We start from the raw sequence: 17,216 nt of genomic DNA, 5'->3' as shown, positions 1-17,216 counted from the left end.
CCTTTTATCTAATAAACTGAAGATTGCTCAGACATTGAAGGGTATCTTGTTTCGTGTCATATATTTTGTGTGTGCATGATATATTCTTGTTCACAAGTAAGTGTATATGCAGGTGTGTGTGCATGTGAGAGTAGAGGTCAGAAGTAAACTTTTGAATGTCTTTCTTGATTGCTTTTCAACATATTTCATGACGGTAGTCTCTAATTAAACCAGGTGCTCATCAATCCATTTAGGCTGGCTAGCCAGTGAGCTCCCAAGATCCTCTAGTCTATCCTACTCCCCCAGTGATGAAGTCAGAGGTATACTACACTTCCAGGCTTTTAGGTGGATCTAAACTCAGGCCCTCATGATTGTGCAGTGGGCACTTTACTGACTCTCCAGCCCCAACTTACATTTGAAAATAGGACAAAGCTATTTTAAACACATGCAAATCTGGCTAGTAATATGGTTCAGAAGGCAAAGGCACTTGCTACCAAGTCTGACAACTTAATTTATGTATCTCTTATGGTTTTACCATGCTATACTTCCACGCCAAATGCCCACAACCCTGCTTCTCCTGGAACGCTGTTCTTGTTTTCATCTCTTCACCTTCAAGCTTGATTAACTCACCCTTGCTTGCCCTTTCCATGCTGTCTTTCCAGATTACTCAGCCCATAGGTGTCCCTGTGTCTACAGTTAGGAGCTTAGTTTCTGGCCTATGTGCCTTTTTCTGTCCTTGCTTTGTGAGGTAGAATGTTCCACTACCTCCTGCTTACCTCTTCTAGGAAGTCATCTCAGATCCCTGTCTGATCCTTGGGCTGTTCCTTGGGCTTCAGTGGCTCTCTGTGTCTACTACTCAGAAAACTGACAATATGCTGTCGACAAATTTACTTGTCAGTCTCCCTAACTAGAATATCTGAAGACAGAGTCTAAAAACACGAGCTTTGTAAGTGCCTACCACTTCAAGAAAAAAGGGGAAATACCATAGTCATATTCATGGATACATACTTCTGACAGCATAGATAAAATCAAGAGCTCTTTCACCACAAGACAGTTAAGATTCTGGACCCGTTACAGCTAGCACATAATTGTTAGCATGTTGCTGAGTTCATTAGAAAGTAAAGGAAAACACTTCAAAGAGAAAATAGATGACATTATGCTGAAAGCTATATAAAAGATGAGCAACATGTAGGAGAACGAGGTTCCCTGGGGACAGACACCAAAATCAGCATTGTAAACAGTCAAAACCATAGGTCAAATTAAAGACTGTGACTCATGACTAAACCTGGAAAGTAGAGGCAGCTGAATCAAAGTTCAAAGGTGATCTTCAGCTACATAGTGATTTTCAGGCAGCTTGGGCTACAAAAACAAAACAAACAAAAAACCGAACAGTCTTAAAAAGAAAAAGAAAAAGAGGATACAAACTATATGGGAACATAAAAGCAAATCTTACAAAAGTAGAAAAAAATATGGATGATTAGTGAAATGGAAAATAAATGAGAGGATCAACAAAGCCCACTGTGGCATCTGATGATTTACAACTTAAATTTCTGGTACAATTGATCAAAGAGGGGAAAGGATGACAAAGTAAATAGCAGAAAGATAGAACACATGAACTTCATGTCTGAAAAGAATGATAAGCTAGGCATGGTGGCATGCACCTTCAATCCCAGGAAGGTCTCTGTGGATCAGAGGCCAACCTAATCTACACAGTGAGTCCCAGGCCAGCCAGGAATACATAGTGAGATTCTGTCTCAAAAAAAGAAAGAAAGAAAGAAAGAGGGAGAGAGAGAGAGAGAAAGAAAGAAAGAAAGAAAGAAAGAAAGAAAGAAAAAAGAACGACAGGAAATGCACACTAAAGTAGAAAAATGACTCAAGAGCCCAAATAGTTTATAGTTAATAATTTGAACCAGGAGTTAAAATTATGCTTACAAAAAGCCAAGCACAGTGGTGCACACTTTTAATCCCAGCACCTGGGAGGCAGAGACAGGCCTAGTCTACATAGTTCCAGGACACCAGAACTACATAGTAGGCCCTGTCTTGAAAAAACAAAGCAAAATTAAAAAAAAAAAATATGCCCACAAAGAAACATAAGGCTCAGATGGCTTTATAAGTAAGTTTTTATCAAACATTCAAAACAGTTCATTTCAGTATGATGTAAACTCTTCCATAAAGTAAGACAAGAGGCAACAGTCCCCAATTCAGAGGGTACACAGACCAAAAGGACCATCTAGGGCCATCTTAGAAAGCTCTTTAGAAATCTTACTAAAAACAAAGGCACTCATATACAAGAATGCTCATAGCAGCATTGTGTATAACAAAAACACGGAAACAGCCCAAATGTTACTCAACAGGTGGATGGCTACGTAAGTTGTGTTTTATGTGCTTGATGGAGTATTATACAAATGAACAATGAGTGAATCATACCTATTACAATGTAGATGAATCTTAGAAACATCCGTAAGTGCAAAAAAGCAAACCTCAAGGAACAGAGTACATTTTTGTAAAGCTAAAGTACAAGCAAAACAAAACAATACATTCTTAAAGAATATATACACACATGGCCAATATATATAAACAAGTGACTAATGAGAATAAAATTAAAGACTGTGGTTACCTCTAAGAAGAGGCAGGGCAAGGGGGCATAAACCTAACAGTACTTTTAACATTTTAATGTATAAATTGAATGATGGGTCATAGGTACTCATTGCATTTCATAATTTATAATACATATTTCTTTATATATATATATCAAATATTACTTATTATGGTTTTTTAAAAAAATCTGCACTCATGGAAATACATGACAAGTGGATGATATCTCCCTGAAATAAAAATCTGTATTTCTTAGGAAAAAAAACCAAGATTCCCTGACAAGAAGCTATCTTGTGGCAAGGACAGAGTAGATCCTCAATTAATATGGGCTGGTTTCCTGCTGTTCCAAGGATACAACTAGAGTGTCTGGATCCTTCCCACTGATGCTCCCTGACCTGCAGAATCGGTGCCACCTCCTCTGTTAATCTAGCCTAACCCCACAGTCCTGGCTAGATCCTGACACATGTGTGACATGAGCCTGACCCCTGGTAGATGCAGGATGAATATAATGAAGTGATTATGGAGTAATCATTCATGAACTCTCAGAAAGTGGCACTAGAATGGGAGTAGGAAATAGGATCTGGAAAGAAAGTAAAATTTAGACTAGAAAAGGAGCTTGCTCTTTGAGACTGAGGTGGAAAAGTTGTCCTGTGAGAATTAAGAGACTCTAAAGAGAATGGATTCCTTCTCTGTCCTTCCCAGACTACAATGAGATAAATTACAGCTGCAATGAGGGAAATGCAAGACTCAGGGATAGGGCAGCAGTGTAGCTCACCTCAGCCTAGTAAGCTAAAACACACTTAGTAGTTGTTGGCTGTTTCCCAGCAACTCTCCCATCCTCCACACAAGTCTCCATCTCGGGGACTGTGACTGGGAGAAGGCTGATTCCACGACGTACACAAAACACATTAGCATTAAATATCTTCCTGGTCTCACTAGTTGGTCAAGGGTAGACCTAACCCAGGCTGGTTAATCATGGTAAATCTTTGGGCTTTTGCTAGGATACCTGACACAATGATACCCTTTCTTTCAGCTTAGTTATAAGGATCTAACACAATCCTAGGAGTACTGGCAGCTGTGAAGTAGTCTAAACTAAAGATGATTTATATTACCTGAAGCAGTGAGGAACATACTGAGCAAGCAGATCGAGCCTCACCTGGAGCCAGGACTGCCTCTTGACTTTGCAATTTCATCAGCCATAAACTGCTTTTATCTTAAGTGATTTTGAGTTAAAAGTTTTCTATGATTAGAAGCCAGAATATACCTAACCTACATTCATACTTACCCTACCTCTACTTTCCCCAGAAGAGCACAGGGATGGAGGTGAGAAGTCATTACAGATTTATTGGTTGTATTAAAGCCACGGTACTGAGCTAGGAAGGTCTGATGCAGCCATGAGGCACGATGTAAGCCAGGCCAATGGGCTCCCTTAGGGAAAGACTAGCTGAATGAGAAGCAGGTGTAGCAAAGGGCCTCTGCCAGGCAGGCAGGCAGAGTTCACATGAACATGGCCACTTTTCCCCACAGACCTATTTGTCTATCATGGGGGTGTTGCTTTGGGGTCTTTGTGCTCATGGATTAGGGAACTTTGGAGTACACGACCCTTTAACCCTTTGTTAGCCTGTGTTGCAGCATCCAACTCTCCCTTTACCAACTGAAGAGTCTCCTTTTGAATTCTGCCCTTGATAACACTCACTTTAGAGGTGACAGGAGGAACTTCTGTTTCTTTGGCTTCCTGGGAACTCAGGCTCCGTTCTCCTTTGGAAAAAGCACCATCTTTCTGACCTTGAGCAAGCACTGTTTCCTGCTCAGCTTCGCCCACTGGCTCTAGTCTTTCTGGTCTCCCAACTAAGTTGTTTTCTCTTTTTGAGCCCCATGTCTCCCAGAGTAACTGTGGAGATCTGGGAGAGTTCACAGCAGCTGCTGGTTTCTCAGGAGCAGCATTTCTCTCCCCGTTCCCACCTAGCTTTTTGCGAGGGCGTCCCCGCTTCCTTTTCGCTTCACTCACTATATCCTCTGTGTCATGCTTCACTTCTTTAACTGGTGGGTCCTGCCCGCTGGCCTCACTCAGAGGCACCTCAGCTGTCCTTTTGACACCCTTGTCATGGAGTCGTGGGTCACCACCACTTATGCCTACCTCCCTGTTCTCTGTGCTTTGAGGCCAAATGACTACCCTAGGTGGAACTCTCCCTGGTCCAGGCCCAGCCCCAGGCCCTGACCCTGGCCCAGCCCCAGGCCCAAGCCCAGCCTGAGGCCCTGGCCCAGCCCCAGGCCCAAGCCCAGGCCGTGGCCTAAACCCAGGCCCAAGCCCAGGCCCAGGCCCAGGCCCAGGCCCAGGCCCAGCACCTGACAAAGTAGGTACAGGTGGTAAGATCATGTTTATGACGGGCACAGCTGCCTGAGGTCCTCCAACCCTAGTGGAGAGAGGCAACGTAGCCACTTTCAGAGTGCCTGAAGAAAGCTTAGGAGCCAGAATGGGTGTGATAAGTGATCGGGGTGCTCTCGGAAGGAGCACAGGCAGTCGTGCCACAAGGGCATTGACTTGTGGCTTACTGGCTGCTGGAGCTGAGCTGTCAATTACACTCTTCTTCCGTTCCCCACGCCCTGGAGGCTCAGTCCCAGCTCGGGCTTCTAGCTCTTTAGGAGGCTAAAATGGAAACAGAGTCACCATAAGGCATAAAGACTGAATATAGGAGCTGAAGAGATGGCTCAGGGGTTAGGAGAATTTGTTGTTTCTGAAAAGGAACTAGGTTCAATTCCCAGCACCCACAGATGGCTCACAATAGTACCTCTAATAGTTCCAGGGTATCTGAAGTCCTCTTCTCCCCTTGGACACCAGACATGCATATGGTGCACACACATGTGCAAACAAAACATTCATACACAATAAATAAATAAATCTAAAATTAATAAAATAAAAATAAAGACTGAGCACAGGAAGAAAAGTGCACTAAGACCCTACCCCAAACCCTAGAACAATGCCAGAGGCATCGGCTGCCTTACCTGGGCCGGTCTCTCTGGCTTCTTAGGGCCTCCACCTTCCAGGTTCTCTGCCCCATTCTTGGATTTACATGATGACCATTCTCTAGGGGCTCTTTCATCCTCTTCTGCAGAGGGACCAGAAATGGTAATAAAACAAGGGTGGGGAGGAAACCAAGAAATAGAAAGTGACGTCAATTTGACTGCCTAACTCCCTGGATCAGACAAGGAAGCAAGTGTTTAAACCGTGGCTTAAGCAGCAGTTCCAGGAGGGGCTGGGCTAAGAGTTCGGCTGCTCACATGCTTGGCATGTAAGCAGGACTTGAATTTCATCCCCAGAACCTACATGAAGAAACAGGCATGATGGGGTGCTTGCCTCTAGTCAATCCCAGAGCTGGGGAGGTGAAGACAGGTAAATCCCTAGGCTCCCTGGCCTGCCATCCTAGTCAAGTCCTAAGGAAAGACCCTATTCCAGAAAACGAGGAGAGCTCCTGAGCAATGACTAGAGGGTTACCTCTGGCCTGAACACTTATCCACCCCCACAAAAAGAAGGATCACCAGGAAGAGAAGGCAATCCAAAATGGTCCACCCTTGTATTCAGGAAGGCTTTTAGAGCTGAAAATGGAATCAGGGTACAGTGCTGGAAGGCTGAGGTGGGAGGAATGGTTGAGGCCAGAAGTTCTAGTCTATCCTCAGCCACATAGTAAGATTCTGTACCCTCTCCAGGGTGTGGGGGGAAGGAAGCAAGAAGTGGCTGAAGTCTGAAGATTTCTCGGACAAAAGAGCAGGTCCACCCACCAGCAAGCCCCCCAGCCTTAAGCACATGTGCATGTGCAGATCGGGCAGAGATGAGATGCTGCTGTAGCAGGTAGCGGGCGACCTGAACAATGGAACTGAAGGACCGTTTCAGGATCCGCTCCGCCCAGTCACAAGTCAGGGCACAGGCTGCCTCCACCAGTTCATCCCGAGGTGCTGGGCTTACTTCTGGGCCCATTTCTGGCTGGAGTGGAGAAAGACATGCTCAGATTACCTACTGAAGTACTTTCCCTCGAGCCTACTACTGACCAAAGCAAATACCAGACTGAGGATAGGAAACTCTTACCCGTTTAAGAACCAGAAACCAAATTCTCTTCCTCCCATGCTTCCACCACAGGGAAGGCAGAAGGTCCCCCAGAAGCAATGTACAAATGAGTGCAATTTTTCCAGCCATTAAAACAAGTCCTAAAGACCTCTGCCTTTTACCTGGTAGACAGAATTAGCACTGGAATGTCATTACTTACACTTTCAGATCCCTTTAAGTCAAGTCCAGGCAATGGTGGCATAGATACCAAGGTCTTCCTTCGTATGCCACTGTAGCAATATCTGATGCAAGTTAAGGAGCAGCTAAAATCTGGGCCTCTTTGAGCCTCTGAGGCAAGTCCGGCTATCAACAATGTTACCTTTTCCTCCCCAGGTCCTCAGTCCTAGTCTCCCAGTCAAGGATACTTGGACTGTCCCCGACCACCAAGTCTTCGGGCCTTGATGTCAGGGAAGATCTCTCTGATGATTTTACCAAAGTTGGCTGTGCTGAGAGGGCGGCAACAGGCAAGACTCTCACAGTACTTTCTGAGTGCGGAGAGGGTAGATAGGAGAAGCTATTCAGAGAAGGCTACTATTGGGTTCAGAGGGTTCCTAGGGACCAGGTGTGGGGAATCTTTTAAGAGGTCACACTCTAGCAAGGCAGGAGGAATTGAGGATTAAGAGTCTAGTCCTACGCCCAACAACCCAGGCACAGCCTTCTTTACACACCGATAGGCATCATAGACGCTCTGCTTCGGTAGACAGGTGTCCATGTGCTCTTCCAGGTGGTTGCGAATCCATCGATAGGCATACATATACTCTTCATTGCTGAGTATACTTGGCTCTGAGCTGTAAGACAAGCATTACTTCAATGATGCCAGGTCAAATCAGTGTGTCCCAAATTCACCCTTTCCTGCTAAGCCAAGCCAGGGCAGGGGCCTTACTTCTTGACATATGACATCAGCTATGTATCTCCTACTTCTTTTCAACTTTTTTTAAAAGATTATTTTATGTGTATGAGTGTTTTCCCTGCATATACGTATGTGAACCACATGTGTGCCTGGTGCCCGTGGAGGTCAGAAAGTGGTGTCAGATCCCAGAAACTGGAGTTATAGATGGTTGTGAGCCACCATGTGGGTGCTGGTAACTGAACCTGGGTCTTCTGCAAGAGCAGCCAGTGCTCTTAACCCCTGAGCCATCTCTCCAGGCCCCCATCTCCTACATTTTGACTCAATACAATGAGACTCAAAATCAGAGCCTGTGACATCTAAAACACTACCACCAAGGTACCTTTTATCTCCAATGCTGGGCCCTGAAGGGAGCTGAAGGTAGAGATACAGCTTGTCGTTATCTGAGAACTTCTGTACTTCTTGCTGAGGCAGAAAGGAACACAAGTGGGAGGACCCAGTGAGTGATTTTCTGATCTTGACCATAAAGTCCAGCTGACTCTTACTTAAGTCAGGTTTCAGAATGAAAAGAGACCTAAGGAATGACCTGAGGTTAGGTGTTCACTGGGCTTGCCACAGAGAGAAAGGGAGAAGAGGGTAGGGTATTGGGTTTGATTTCATCTCCTACATAGGCCACAGAAGGATAAAGTATGATGCTCAAAGGTGGACAGCACTGCCTCTCCCACATAAACCTTTCTCACATCACCCTCATCCCAAGGCCACCTCCATTGCCCTTCCCCAACATGCTTACCAGAATTCCCTCTACTTTGTTCTGCACGGCCTTGCTGTGGAGAGAGAAAGCTGGAGGTCACAAGCTTTTCCCATCCCTCTGTCTGATTGCTAGAGACAGGAAAGGGACCAAACATCTACCACGACCACAGACTGCTCTCAAACAATTGCCTGAGGGAGCAGTGAAGGGTGACAGGGATCTACAGCTGGGTCTGGAAATGGGTTTGGAGACAGAGACAATTACTTACGAAATGGTACCTCGGAGCCTTTGAAGAAGGGTGGTGGGTTCCCCAGCCTCAGCACCACCTTGGGGCCTTGCCCCAGTCTTGGGGCTCTTAGCATCAGGTGTATCTTCTGCCATCCCAGCATGAGGACTAAAGCTGAGAGAAGACAAGTTATGAGTATTTAACATCCACCAAGCTTCCTTTCCCCTAGAGATCCCAGGGCAGGCCTCCTGTCTCTACCCAGAAATACAAACAAAAGCAAAGCTTCTGCCCGTGGTTTTCCTCACCACTTGCATTCTCAAAAATTATTCCGTTATTTTGTCAGGCCCTTCTAATACCCAGGGATCTCTGACGTCTCCACTCTATATGTCTCACCTTTTGAAGTCTCCCAAATCTGAGTTACAGAAAAAGATAGGGGTGGAAAAATCCACGTTAAATCTTGTAAATTATCCCAGTGCTGCGCCCGCCCCCGCCCCCGAAAAAAAAAAAAAAAAAAAAAAAAAAAACCAATAACGACAAGCCAAAGTTTTCCGACTGTCTGATACACTCCTCACCACTGACTTTGCCTGGGAGGTCGGAAGGGATACGAACACAGTCGGCCCTTCCAGGTTTGAAAAAAACTGGGCCCAAGTTCTCATTACTGAGTCTCACCACGGCTTCCCCCGGGGCCCCTCGCCGCGGCGCGGACCCTACGTCATCCCACGACATCCCACCCCGAGGCGTCCCACTCCCCTCGGACCCCTTCACCCCATCCCCAATGCTGGCCCGCGGAGGCTGGGGCTCCGAACTCCGGGGAGTCGGCGCAGGAAACCCCGCGGGGAACCCGGTCCCTGACCGGGCACGTGCCCCCGGGTGAGCAGCTGCGGAGAGCGGGTCCTGCTGCTCCCAAGCCTGTTGCCCCTCCTACCTCGGAACCGTCGCCTTCCAGCACCGACATTATTACCTAGGTGAGAGAGAAAGAGAAACTACCCCGTGGCTACCTCCGCTCCAGCCCAGTCCCACGGTGCCGGGCCGGCGGGCTCTGGAGTTGCTTTTATTTTTCCTCTTTCTGAATGGTTGTGCCAGCCGCGATCTGCCTGGATACACGCACGGCCTGCTCTGTGATTGGTTGTTGCTGCCACCTAGGCGAAGGCAGTGAAAGTCTGCCTGGTAACAGAATCCGATTGGTCGAGAGGGGAGGGAAAATCCAAAGTTGGTCTTATTTTAGTCAAGAGGGGGAAGTCCAGGTTAGGTTTCGGTTAAAACCGGGGTCGGTTAGGCTTGCGGTCCGGAAAGGGTTCTGTTCTTAAAGGGACCGCAGGATGAAAGCCCGGGTGCTCGGCTCCCTCTGAAGCGTTTGGTCTTTTGCCCTGTGATCTGATCGGTGTGAGGTCCGCCAGGAGGAGGAAAGGGACCGAGCGCAGGCTTCACTCGGGAAAAGACGTGCCTCGATGCCTTCTCGGGTCCGAGAACTACGAAAGGGAGTTACAGGGTAGGAAAGTGGTTGGCTAGGGGTAGCTGGGGAATATGCTGAGTTAAAAATGTCAGGAGGTTGATAAGTATTTCCATTACTAGGGGAGAAGGGGTCGATAGGACGCATCAAGCAAGAATATAGCAAAACAAGTTACTTAGGTTGCGGGACCCAAATTTCTCTGGTTTCAGGAATTCTCGTTGTTAACCAAAATTGGGGAACTTTACAAAATGGAATGCCCATAGCTACTAGATGGATGGATGGATGGATGGATGGATGGATGGACAGATAGATAGACGATAGCTAACCTCCCCCCGCCCCCCGACAGGGTTTCTCTGTGTAGCAGAGCCCTCCTGTCCTGGAATCCCTTTATAGATCAGGCTCGCCTCTTAACTCAGAGAAATCCTCCTGCCTCTGCCACCTGAGTGCTGGGATTAAAGGCATGAGCCACCATGCCCAGCTGATGCTTTTTAAAACTTGTTAGAAAATGGTGGCTAGTATGGCAATTCATTATAAATTTCTGTAACTCCTTTTGGTATAAAACAAGTTGAACCATTCCGTCCTTCTTTCCTTACCCTTCTGTCTTTCCTTAGCCATTCCATGTGGCCAACAACCTCTCTCTACAACTGCAGGCTCCCCTTCCTTCCACAAAGAATCTTGAAATCCTTAACAGCTGAAGCACATTAAGTGAAAATGTTTTTTTTCTCTATTGTTGGCCATTGTCTCACCACTTTATTTCAGTGCTTCCGTTTTAGTTAAGCAATGACAACTCCCAGAACCAAAGCAAGTTAATACCAAACTCATTTTCCAGATTCTTGCCTCCTCAACCCATCTTCCCTAGTAACCCACAAGAGACGTTTATGGTTTGGCTGACCCCCCCTAGCTACCCATAGCAACTGCTGACATTGGTCACAAAAGGAAACTGTATAGTCCCTTCCTTCCTTTCCCTGTTCTGCCCTATAACTGGTTCTGGTCCTTCCACTAAAGGCACCTCACCCTACCCCCTTTGCAGGTCTTTTCCAGAATAAAGCCTGTCTGTGAGCGGCTGGTCCTGTTCTCTGTCTTATCTCCTTGCCCACCTTCTACCTGTTAATGCTTTGCTTTCAGAGTCCAGAGTGCTAACCATTACACTCTGGAACTAACTCGAGTGCTTTGCTTTCGTGTGTGTGCTTCATCTCTTTCCTGGGAGTGTACTCCTGTAGTTCACTGCTTGGTATACACTGCAACTTTGATTGAATCTGGCAAAAAGAGATTTAGTATTGTGGCAACTTTTCCCTTCCAGGGAATATTGTGTTTGGTAGGTCATGGTGGAAGTGCACATGCCAAATTTTGCACGTATCTTAAGTGTTCGTGGTCTCCAGGTCAGCAATCTCTTCAGTGGATGCATTTTGTTCTGCACAGCAGAGATGTGGCACCCTGAGCCATATTTCCAGTTCTGACTGGAGTGCTTTCGTGAAGGAGAGCGCAAAAGGTGGTGTTACCTGTGATCTCATCCCACAGCCCTTCTGGGGACCTCATTTCCCTACTGTGGGAAGTGGAGATGAAATAATATCTTTTCTATGGTAGAGTTAATGAGTTCTTAATACGTTCTGTCATAATTGGTAAGGATGACATTGGACAGACCCCCTCCTGGTCAGCATTTTCCTAAAACTGTGTTCAAGGTCGAGTCATAGCCTGTGCTTAAAAGTTGCACTTTGCTAATCAACTGTGCTTCTTTAGGCCTCTAAGACCTTTGAGGCAGCCTGGTGACCAATCAGAATAAGGCCCAGGACCTCTGTGGGCAGTGCCATCTGTAGGTTTGGCTGGCCTGGGCTGTATAAGAAAGGCAGCTGAAGTTGGGTAAGAGAGTAAGCCAGTGACCACCTTTGTTTCCTGTGTGGTTCCTGCCTCTGCTCCATGCTGGAGCTCCTGCCCTGACACCCCACAGTGATGGCCTGCTGCCTAGAAGTAAGTGGAAGATGAAATAAACCCTTTTCCTCTCCAGGGTGCCGTCGGTCAGAGTGTTCTGTCCCAGCAGCAGGAAGCAAGCTAGAATATGCTGTCATTTTCTTGAGGCCCCAGACCCATTTTAAACACTACTACTAGCATCTGTTGGTTCTGGGGAAAACAAGCATTGTGGAATTTGGGGAAATGAGGATATGATGGCAGAAGGCTTTCTAGCAACACACAAAATGTATTTATTTAGTTTTCACTCTATGACTTACAGCATTCATAGTTTTTTTTTGGGGGGGGGGTGGAAGCTAGATATGTTTTGAGAAATATTAGTCAGGAGATCAGATAGAAAGTGTAATTGGCCTAAGGGCCTAACATAGCTCAAGCTTTTAGTGACACATTTTTACAAATGTGATTTTTGTTTGTCTTTTAATTTTAAAAATACATGAATCTAGCCAAGTCTGACTTGAACTCACCATGTATCCCATGCTCATCTTGAACTCATTGCAATCTTCCTGCCTTAGTCTTCTAGATGTTCTAGGCAGCCATAGTCGAGCAGTCCACAGGATGAATGTAGCTTCTTCAGAGACTGGATCTCACACATCTTTATAGTGTTTTGAAAAAGAAAGATTATTTTTATGCATATGAATGCTCTTTTCATGTACACCAGAAGAGGGAATCAGATTCATTGCAAATGATTCTGAGCCACCACGTGGTTGCTGGGAATTGAACTCCGTACCTCAGAAAGAGTAGCCAGTGCTCTTAACTGCTGAGCCATCTCTCCACCCCACTAAATATTTATTTTTTATGTATATGAGTGCTCTATCTATGCGAACACTAATATTCCAGAAGAGGGCATTAGATCACATTATAGATGGTTGTGAGCCACCATGTGGGTACTGGGAATTGAACTCAGGTCTCTGGAAGAGCGGACAGTGCTCTTAACTGCTGAGCCATCTCTCCAGCCTCCTACTGTTTTTATTTCATTATATTTTCTAATCTTATGAACTTTCTTATTTAAAAAGCTTGGAAATAAAAACACCATGTACCAAAATTAACCAGACCCCAAGTCTGTACGTCTCAGTGAGCTCTTCTCTCCTGTTAGAATAGGCCTTCATCACAGGAATTTTGGTTTTTTGTTTTGTTTTATTTTTGTTTTTTGAAGCAGGGTCTCTCTGTGTAATAGCCCTGGCTGTCCTGGAACCTGATCTGTAGACCAAGCTGGCCTTGAACTCACAGCCTGCCTCTGCTGGGATTAAAGGCTTGCCAACACTGTCCAATCACATTAATTTTTACACTTTCAATATCATATATATTTTATGCGCTCATCCACCACCCAAAACACAAATCCATGTCAGAATTAGAACTAGAAAAACAGTTAGCTTTGTAACTTACAGCCATCACCTGCCTTCAGTTCTTTTCATACCTTGATGGTTGGCCTTTTTTTTTTTTTTCTCTCTTTTTCATGTTATACTAAATGTATGTTTATTTGGTTTTTTGAAACAGGCTTTCTCTGTGTAGCCTTGGCTGTCATGGACTCCCTTTGTAGACAAGGCTGTCCTTGAACTCACAGAGATCCTCCTGCCTCTGCCTCCCTGACTACTGGGATTAAAGGCGTGCACACTGTGCCCGGCTTCACAGCACAAAAGTTTTCATTATCCATTCACCTGTTGACAGGTTGATTCCAGTTCCTTGCTATACTGACTAAAACAACAAAAACATGAATGTGCTTATTTCTCTATGTTAGGGAACAGAGTTCTCTGTGTATACGCCCAGGAGTGAAATAGCTGGCTCATATGTTAGTCCTATTTTTAATTTTTTGAGGAGTCTACAGACTGACTTCCACAATGGCTGTGTTAATTTGCACCCCCAGCAGCAGTTATTAAGGGTTCCTTTCTGTCCACAGCATCTCCAGCATTTGTTGTCAGATAGGTTGATGATAGCCGTTTTAACTGGGGTGACCTATCTCAGAGTAGTTTTCATTTGTATTTCCTTGGAATGGAAAGGGATGCTGAACACTTTTTAAAATACTTATTGGATTCCAGGCATGGTGACACACACCTTTAATCCTATCACTGGGGAGGCTGAGGCGTGTGTCTCTCTGAGTTCAAGACCACCCTGGTCTACATAGTAATTTTTAGGCCAGTTAGATAGTGAGACCTTGTCTAAAAAAAAAAATACTGGCCATTTATATTTGCATTTCCTTTTTGAAAACTGTCTATTTGCTCATTTGTTGATTGGCAGTTTTATTTTCTTGTTTCTGGTTACTTGTTCCATCTCTTGATGTAGGCTTAACTTTATTAAATTTTGTTTAAAGAAGCTCTTGGATTAATGGTGTGTGCTACGGCTGAGCTACAACAAACAAAAGATAGGTTTTTACAGTGGGATCAAATATCCTGCAATAAACTCCAAAGAAATTCAAAACATCATTAGAAATTGCTGTGAAAGATTAAAATCTGAAAAGCTGGATAGCTCAGAATAAATAAAAGATTTTTCTCAACTATCAAGATTAAGCCCTGAAGATACAAATAACTTAAACAGATTCTAAAAGCAATGAGATTGAAGCTGTTTATAAAAGTCTCTGCTTTTTAAAGATAGTGGTGGTACAAAACTTCAATCCCAGAACTCAGGAGGCAAAGGTAGGTGGATCTCTGAGTTTGAGTGGGGAGGCAAAAGCAAGCAGAACTCTGTGAGTTTGTGGTCCAGCCTGGTCTACATAAGTGAGCTCCAGGACAGCCAGGGCTTCATAAAGAGACCATGTCTCAAAAAGCAAAATGTAAATACAAAGTAAAGGAACTCTACTAAATTTATTCTATGAAGCCAGTGTAGTCTTGTTACCAAAACCAGGTGAAAACCCTGCAAAACAGAAACTTCAGAGTAGCGACGATTCTGGAGTTTTGGCTTCTTTTAAAAACACAGATTAATAAGAGTATGTTTTAATTTTAATCCCAGGAGTGGGAATATGAGCCTACTTTGAAGCAGCTGGCTATGACTTGCCTCATGCAAATCATAGTTTTGCCAGCCATAGCTAGTTTCTGTGATTGTGTGATTTGGAATTCTGGGAACTTTTCAGAGGGTATATAAATGCTCGGGCCCCATAGGTGGGGTTGGTGGTCGCTCATGGGTGTTGGTTACAAGTTCTGCTAAAAGAAGAAACAGGAAGAAAGAAATCAGATTCAGGGACACCCCCCATCCTTGTTTCTCTCCTATCTAGTGATAGGGATTGAAAAGGGAGGAGGGGTAAAGGGGTGGAAAAGAACCTACAAAGTAGCAAAGACAAAAAGACAAATACAAATTCATAGTATTTTTAAACTTGTTCTCACATCCCTGAGCTGACCAAAATCTAAAGGTTTTATCAAGCTAATCTTAATTTCTAGCAAGGATATTTTAGATAGTATTGCATACTTTCTATTGCATCTTGTTGGGATGCATATAAGCTCTGGTTATCCTTATTTTGTAATTTAAAAATGTAATGCTTTCATTTTGCAATAGTCCTTTTTTTTTTTTCCGATCTTTTTTGAGACAGGCTTTCTATGTGTAGCCTTGGCTATCCTGGATTTGCTTTGTAGACCAGGCTGGCCTCAAACGCATAGCAATCTGCCTGCCTCTGCCTCCTAGCGTTCTGGGATCACAGGCATGGGCCACTGCACCCAGCTTTGAGATAGTCTTATGCAGCCCCAAGTTAACCTAGAACTCGCCTTCTCCTGAGCTGCCTACTTCACCCGAGTGCTGGCATAATTATTGGTCTTCCTCTTTCTCTTTTAAACAATGTGTGTGTGTGTGTGAGAGAGAGAGAGAGAGAGAGAGAGGGAGAGCGTGTGTGTGTGCATGAGTGCTGGAATCAGTTCTCTCTTTTCCCCATGTAGGTTCTGGAATCCAATTTGGAATTACGCTTGGTGTCCTTTACCGGCTGAATCATCTCAATAACTGCCCTTTCTGACTTCAGTGTCTCAGTGGATACTTTCTCAAGACGTCACCTGCATTATTATTTTGAGATAATTGTAGATTCACATATAGTTGTAAAAAATGATGCAGAAAGATGTCATGTGCCCTTTGCCCCATTTTCCTCAATGGAACGTCTTATATAACCATAGTACAGCATAACAACCGGGAAAGTGGCATTGATATAATCAGCCAAGCTAATCCAGAGTCCACCAGTTTACACTCGCTCACTTGTGTAGATCTCTATAATCATATCACACTGTAGATTTATATTACCCACTTAAGTTCTGACACAGAAGACAACCTGATGTTATGCTTAACCCCTAGCAACCATTAATCTGTTCTCCAGTTACACAGTTTTGTCACTTGGAGAATGTTTTATAATCAGAATCATTTTATACAGACATATATAAAAAGTAAGATTTGTGTGTGGGGGTGCCTGTGTGTGTGTGTTTTCATTCAAAGTAATTCCCTTGGACTGGTGAGATTGCTCAATGGGAAAAAAAAAAAAAAAAAAAAAAAAAAAACTGCTGCTAAGACTGATGGCCTGAGTTCCAGTCCCAGGACCCATATGGTAAATGAAGGAGATACATATACAATGGCATATGTTCATGTTACACACACACAAACACATGGGTGGTGGGAGGTAACAAGGCTATTAAGTTGTTTTAGAAGTAAATCCCCTGAGATCCATTCAAGCTGTTGTGTTTATCAAAAGCTCATTCGTCTTTGCTGTGAGTAGCGTTCCATGGTATAGATATAACACAGTCTGTTTAGCCATTCTCTTGTTTGTAATGACTCTGATGAAGGACATGTGGGTTGTTTCTAGTTTGGGATGATTGCCAGAAAAGCCATGAACAATTCTGTACCAGTTTTTATATGAAGAGACATTTTCAATTGCACTCCCCAAATAAATGCAGTTGCTCATATAGAAAGTTTATTTTATAACTTAATTTTATGTTTTATCTTGTGAAGATTTTATAAATTTAATTTTTTAAAAAAATTTATTTATTTTATGCATGTGAGTGAGCTATCTGCATATACACCTGCATGCCAAAATAGGGTATCAGATTCCAGTATAGATGGTTGTGAGCCACCATGTGGTTTCTGGGAATTGAACTCAGGACCTCTGGAAGAACAGCCAGTGCTCTTAACCTCTAAGCCATCTCTCCAGCCCCCCAAACGTGTTCCTAGCAGGATGTAGTGGCACCCAACTTTAATCCCAGAAATCAGGTAGCAGACTCAGTTGGATCTCTGTGCATTTGGGACTAGCCTGCTCTACATGTCGAGTTCCAGGTCAGCCACAGCTGCACACAGAGAAACCCTGTCTTGAAAAACAAAACAAAACAGAAAGAATGGTTGTTCCTGGGGCTGGGGAGC

At 44.4% G+C, this 17,216-nt stretch overlaps 1 protein-coding gene across 5 annotated transcripts; it reads right to left on the bottom strand.

The window, feature by feature from the left end:
- Positions 1-2,081: 2,081 nt before the first annotated feature.
- Rfx5 (regulatory factor X5) lies at positions 2,082-9,621 on the bottom strand. 5 transcript variants are annotated; one of them, XM_021648102.2, is made up of 10 exons: positions 9,493-9,621; positions 8,537-8,668; positions 8,311-8,344; positions 7,903-7,985; positions 7,342-7,461; positions 7,039-7,158; positions 6,834-6,915; positions 6,352-6,553; positions 5,578-5,681; positions 2,082-5,221 (listed from the first exon to the last, which is right to left on the bottom strand). In XM_021648102.2, exons 2-10 carry the CDS (start codon positions 8,647-8,649, stop codon positions 4,115-4,117), a joined length of 1,965 nt encoding a protein of 654 aa, XP_021503777.2. In that variant the 5' UTR covers positions 8,650-8,668; positions 9,493-9,621; the 3' UTR covers positions 2,082-4,114. The 5 variants fall into 5 exon arrangements, with proteins under 5 accessions (XP_021503777.2, XP_060249140.1, XP_021503776.2 ...); XM_060393157.1 differs by having other exon boundaries at positions 9,456-9,581; XM_021648101.2 differs by having other exon boundaries at positions 9,420-9,569.
- Positions 9,622-17,216: the final 7,595 nt, after the last annotated feature.

This window comes from Meriones unguiculatus, chromosome 10 (genome assembly GCF_030254825.1).
Source record: "Meriones unguiculatus strain TT.TT164.6M chromosome 10, Bangor_MerUng_6.1, whole genome shotgun sequence".
NCBI lineage: Eukaryota > Metazoa > Chordata > Mammalia > Rodentia > Muridae > Meriones > Meriones unguiculatus.
This window is presented reverse-complemented; position numbering and strand designations above follow the sequence as displayed.

Bases quoted from the DNA above. Each gene is read 5' to 3' on its own strand.
- Rfx5 (XM_021648102.2), bottom strand. From the start codon at position 8,649: ATGGCAGAAGATACACCTGATGCTAAGAGCCCCAAGACTGGGGCAAGG. The intron at 7,986-8,310 runs GTAAGCATGTTG...TTTCTGCCTCAG, and splicing joins ACAAAGTAGAGGGAATTCTG to CAAGAAGTACAGAAGTTCTC. The intron at 5,682-6,351 runs GTGGGTGGACCT...GTCCCTCTGCAG, and splicing joins TAAGGCTGGGGGGCTTGCTG to AAGAGGATGAAAGAGCCCCT.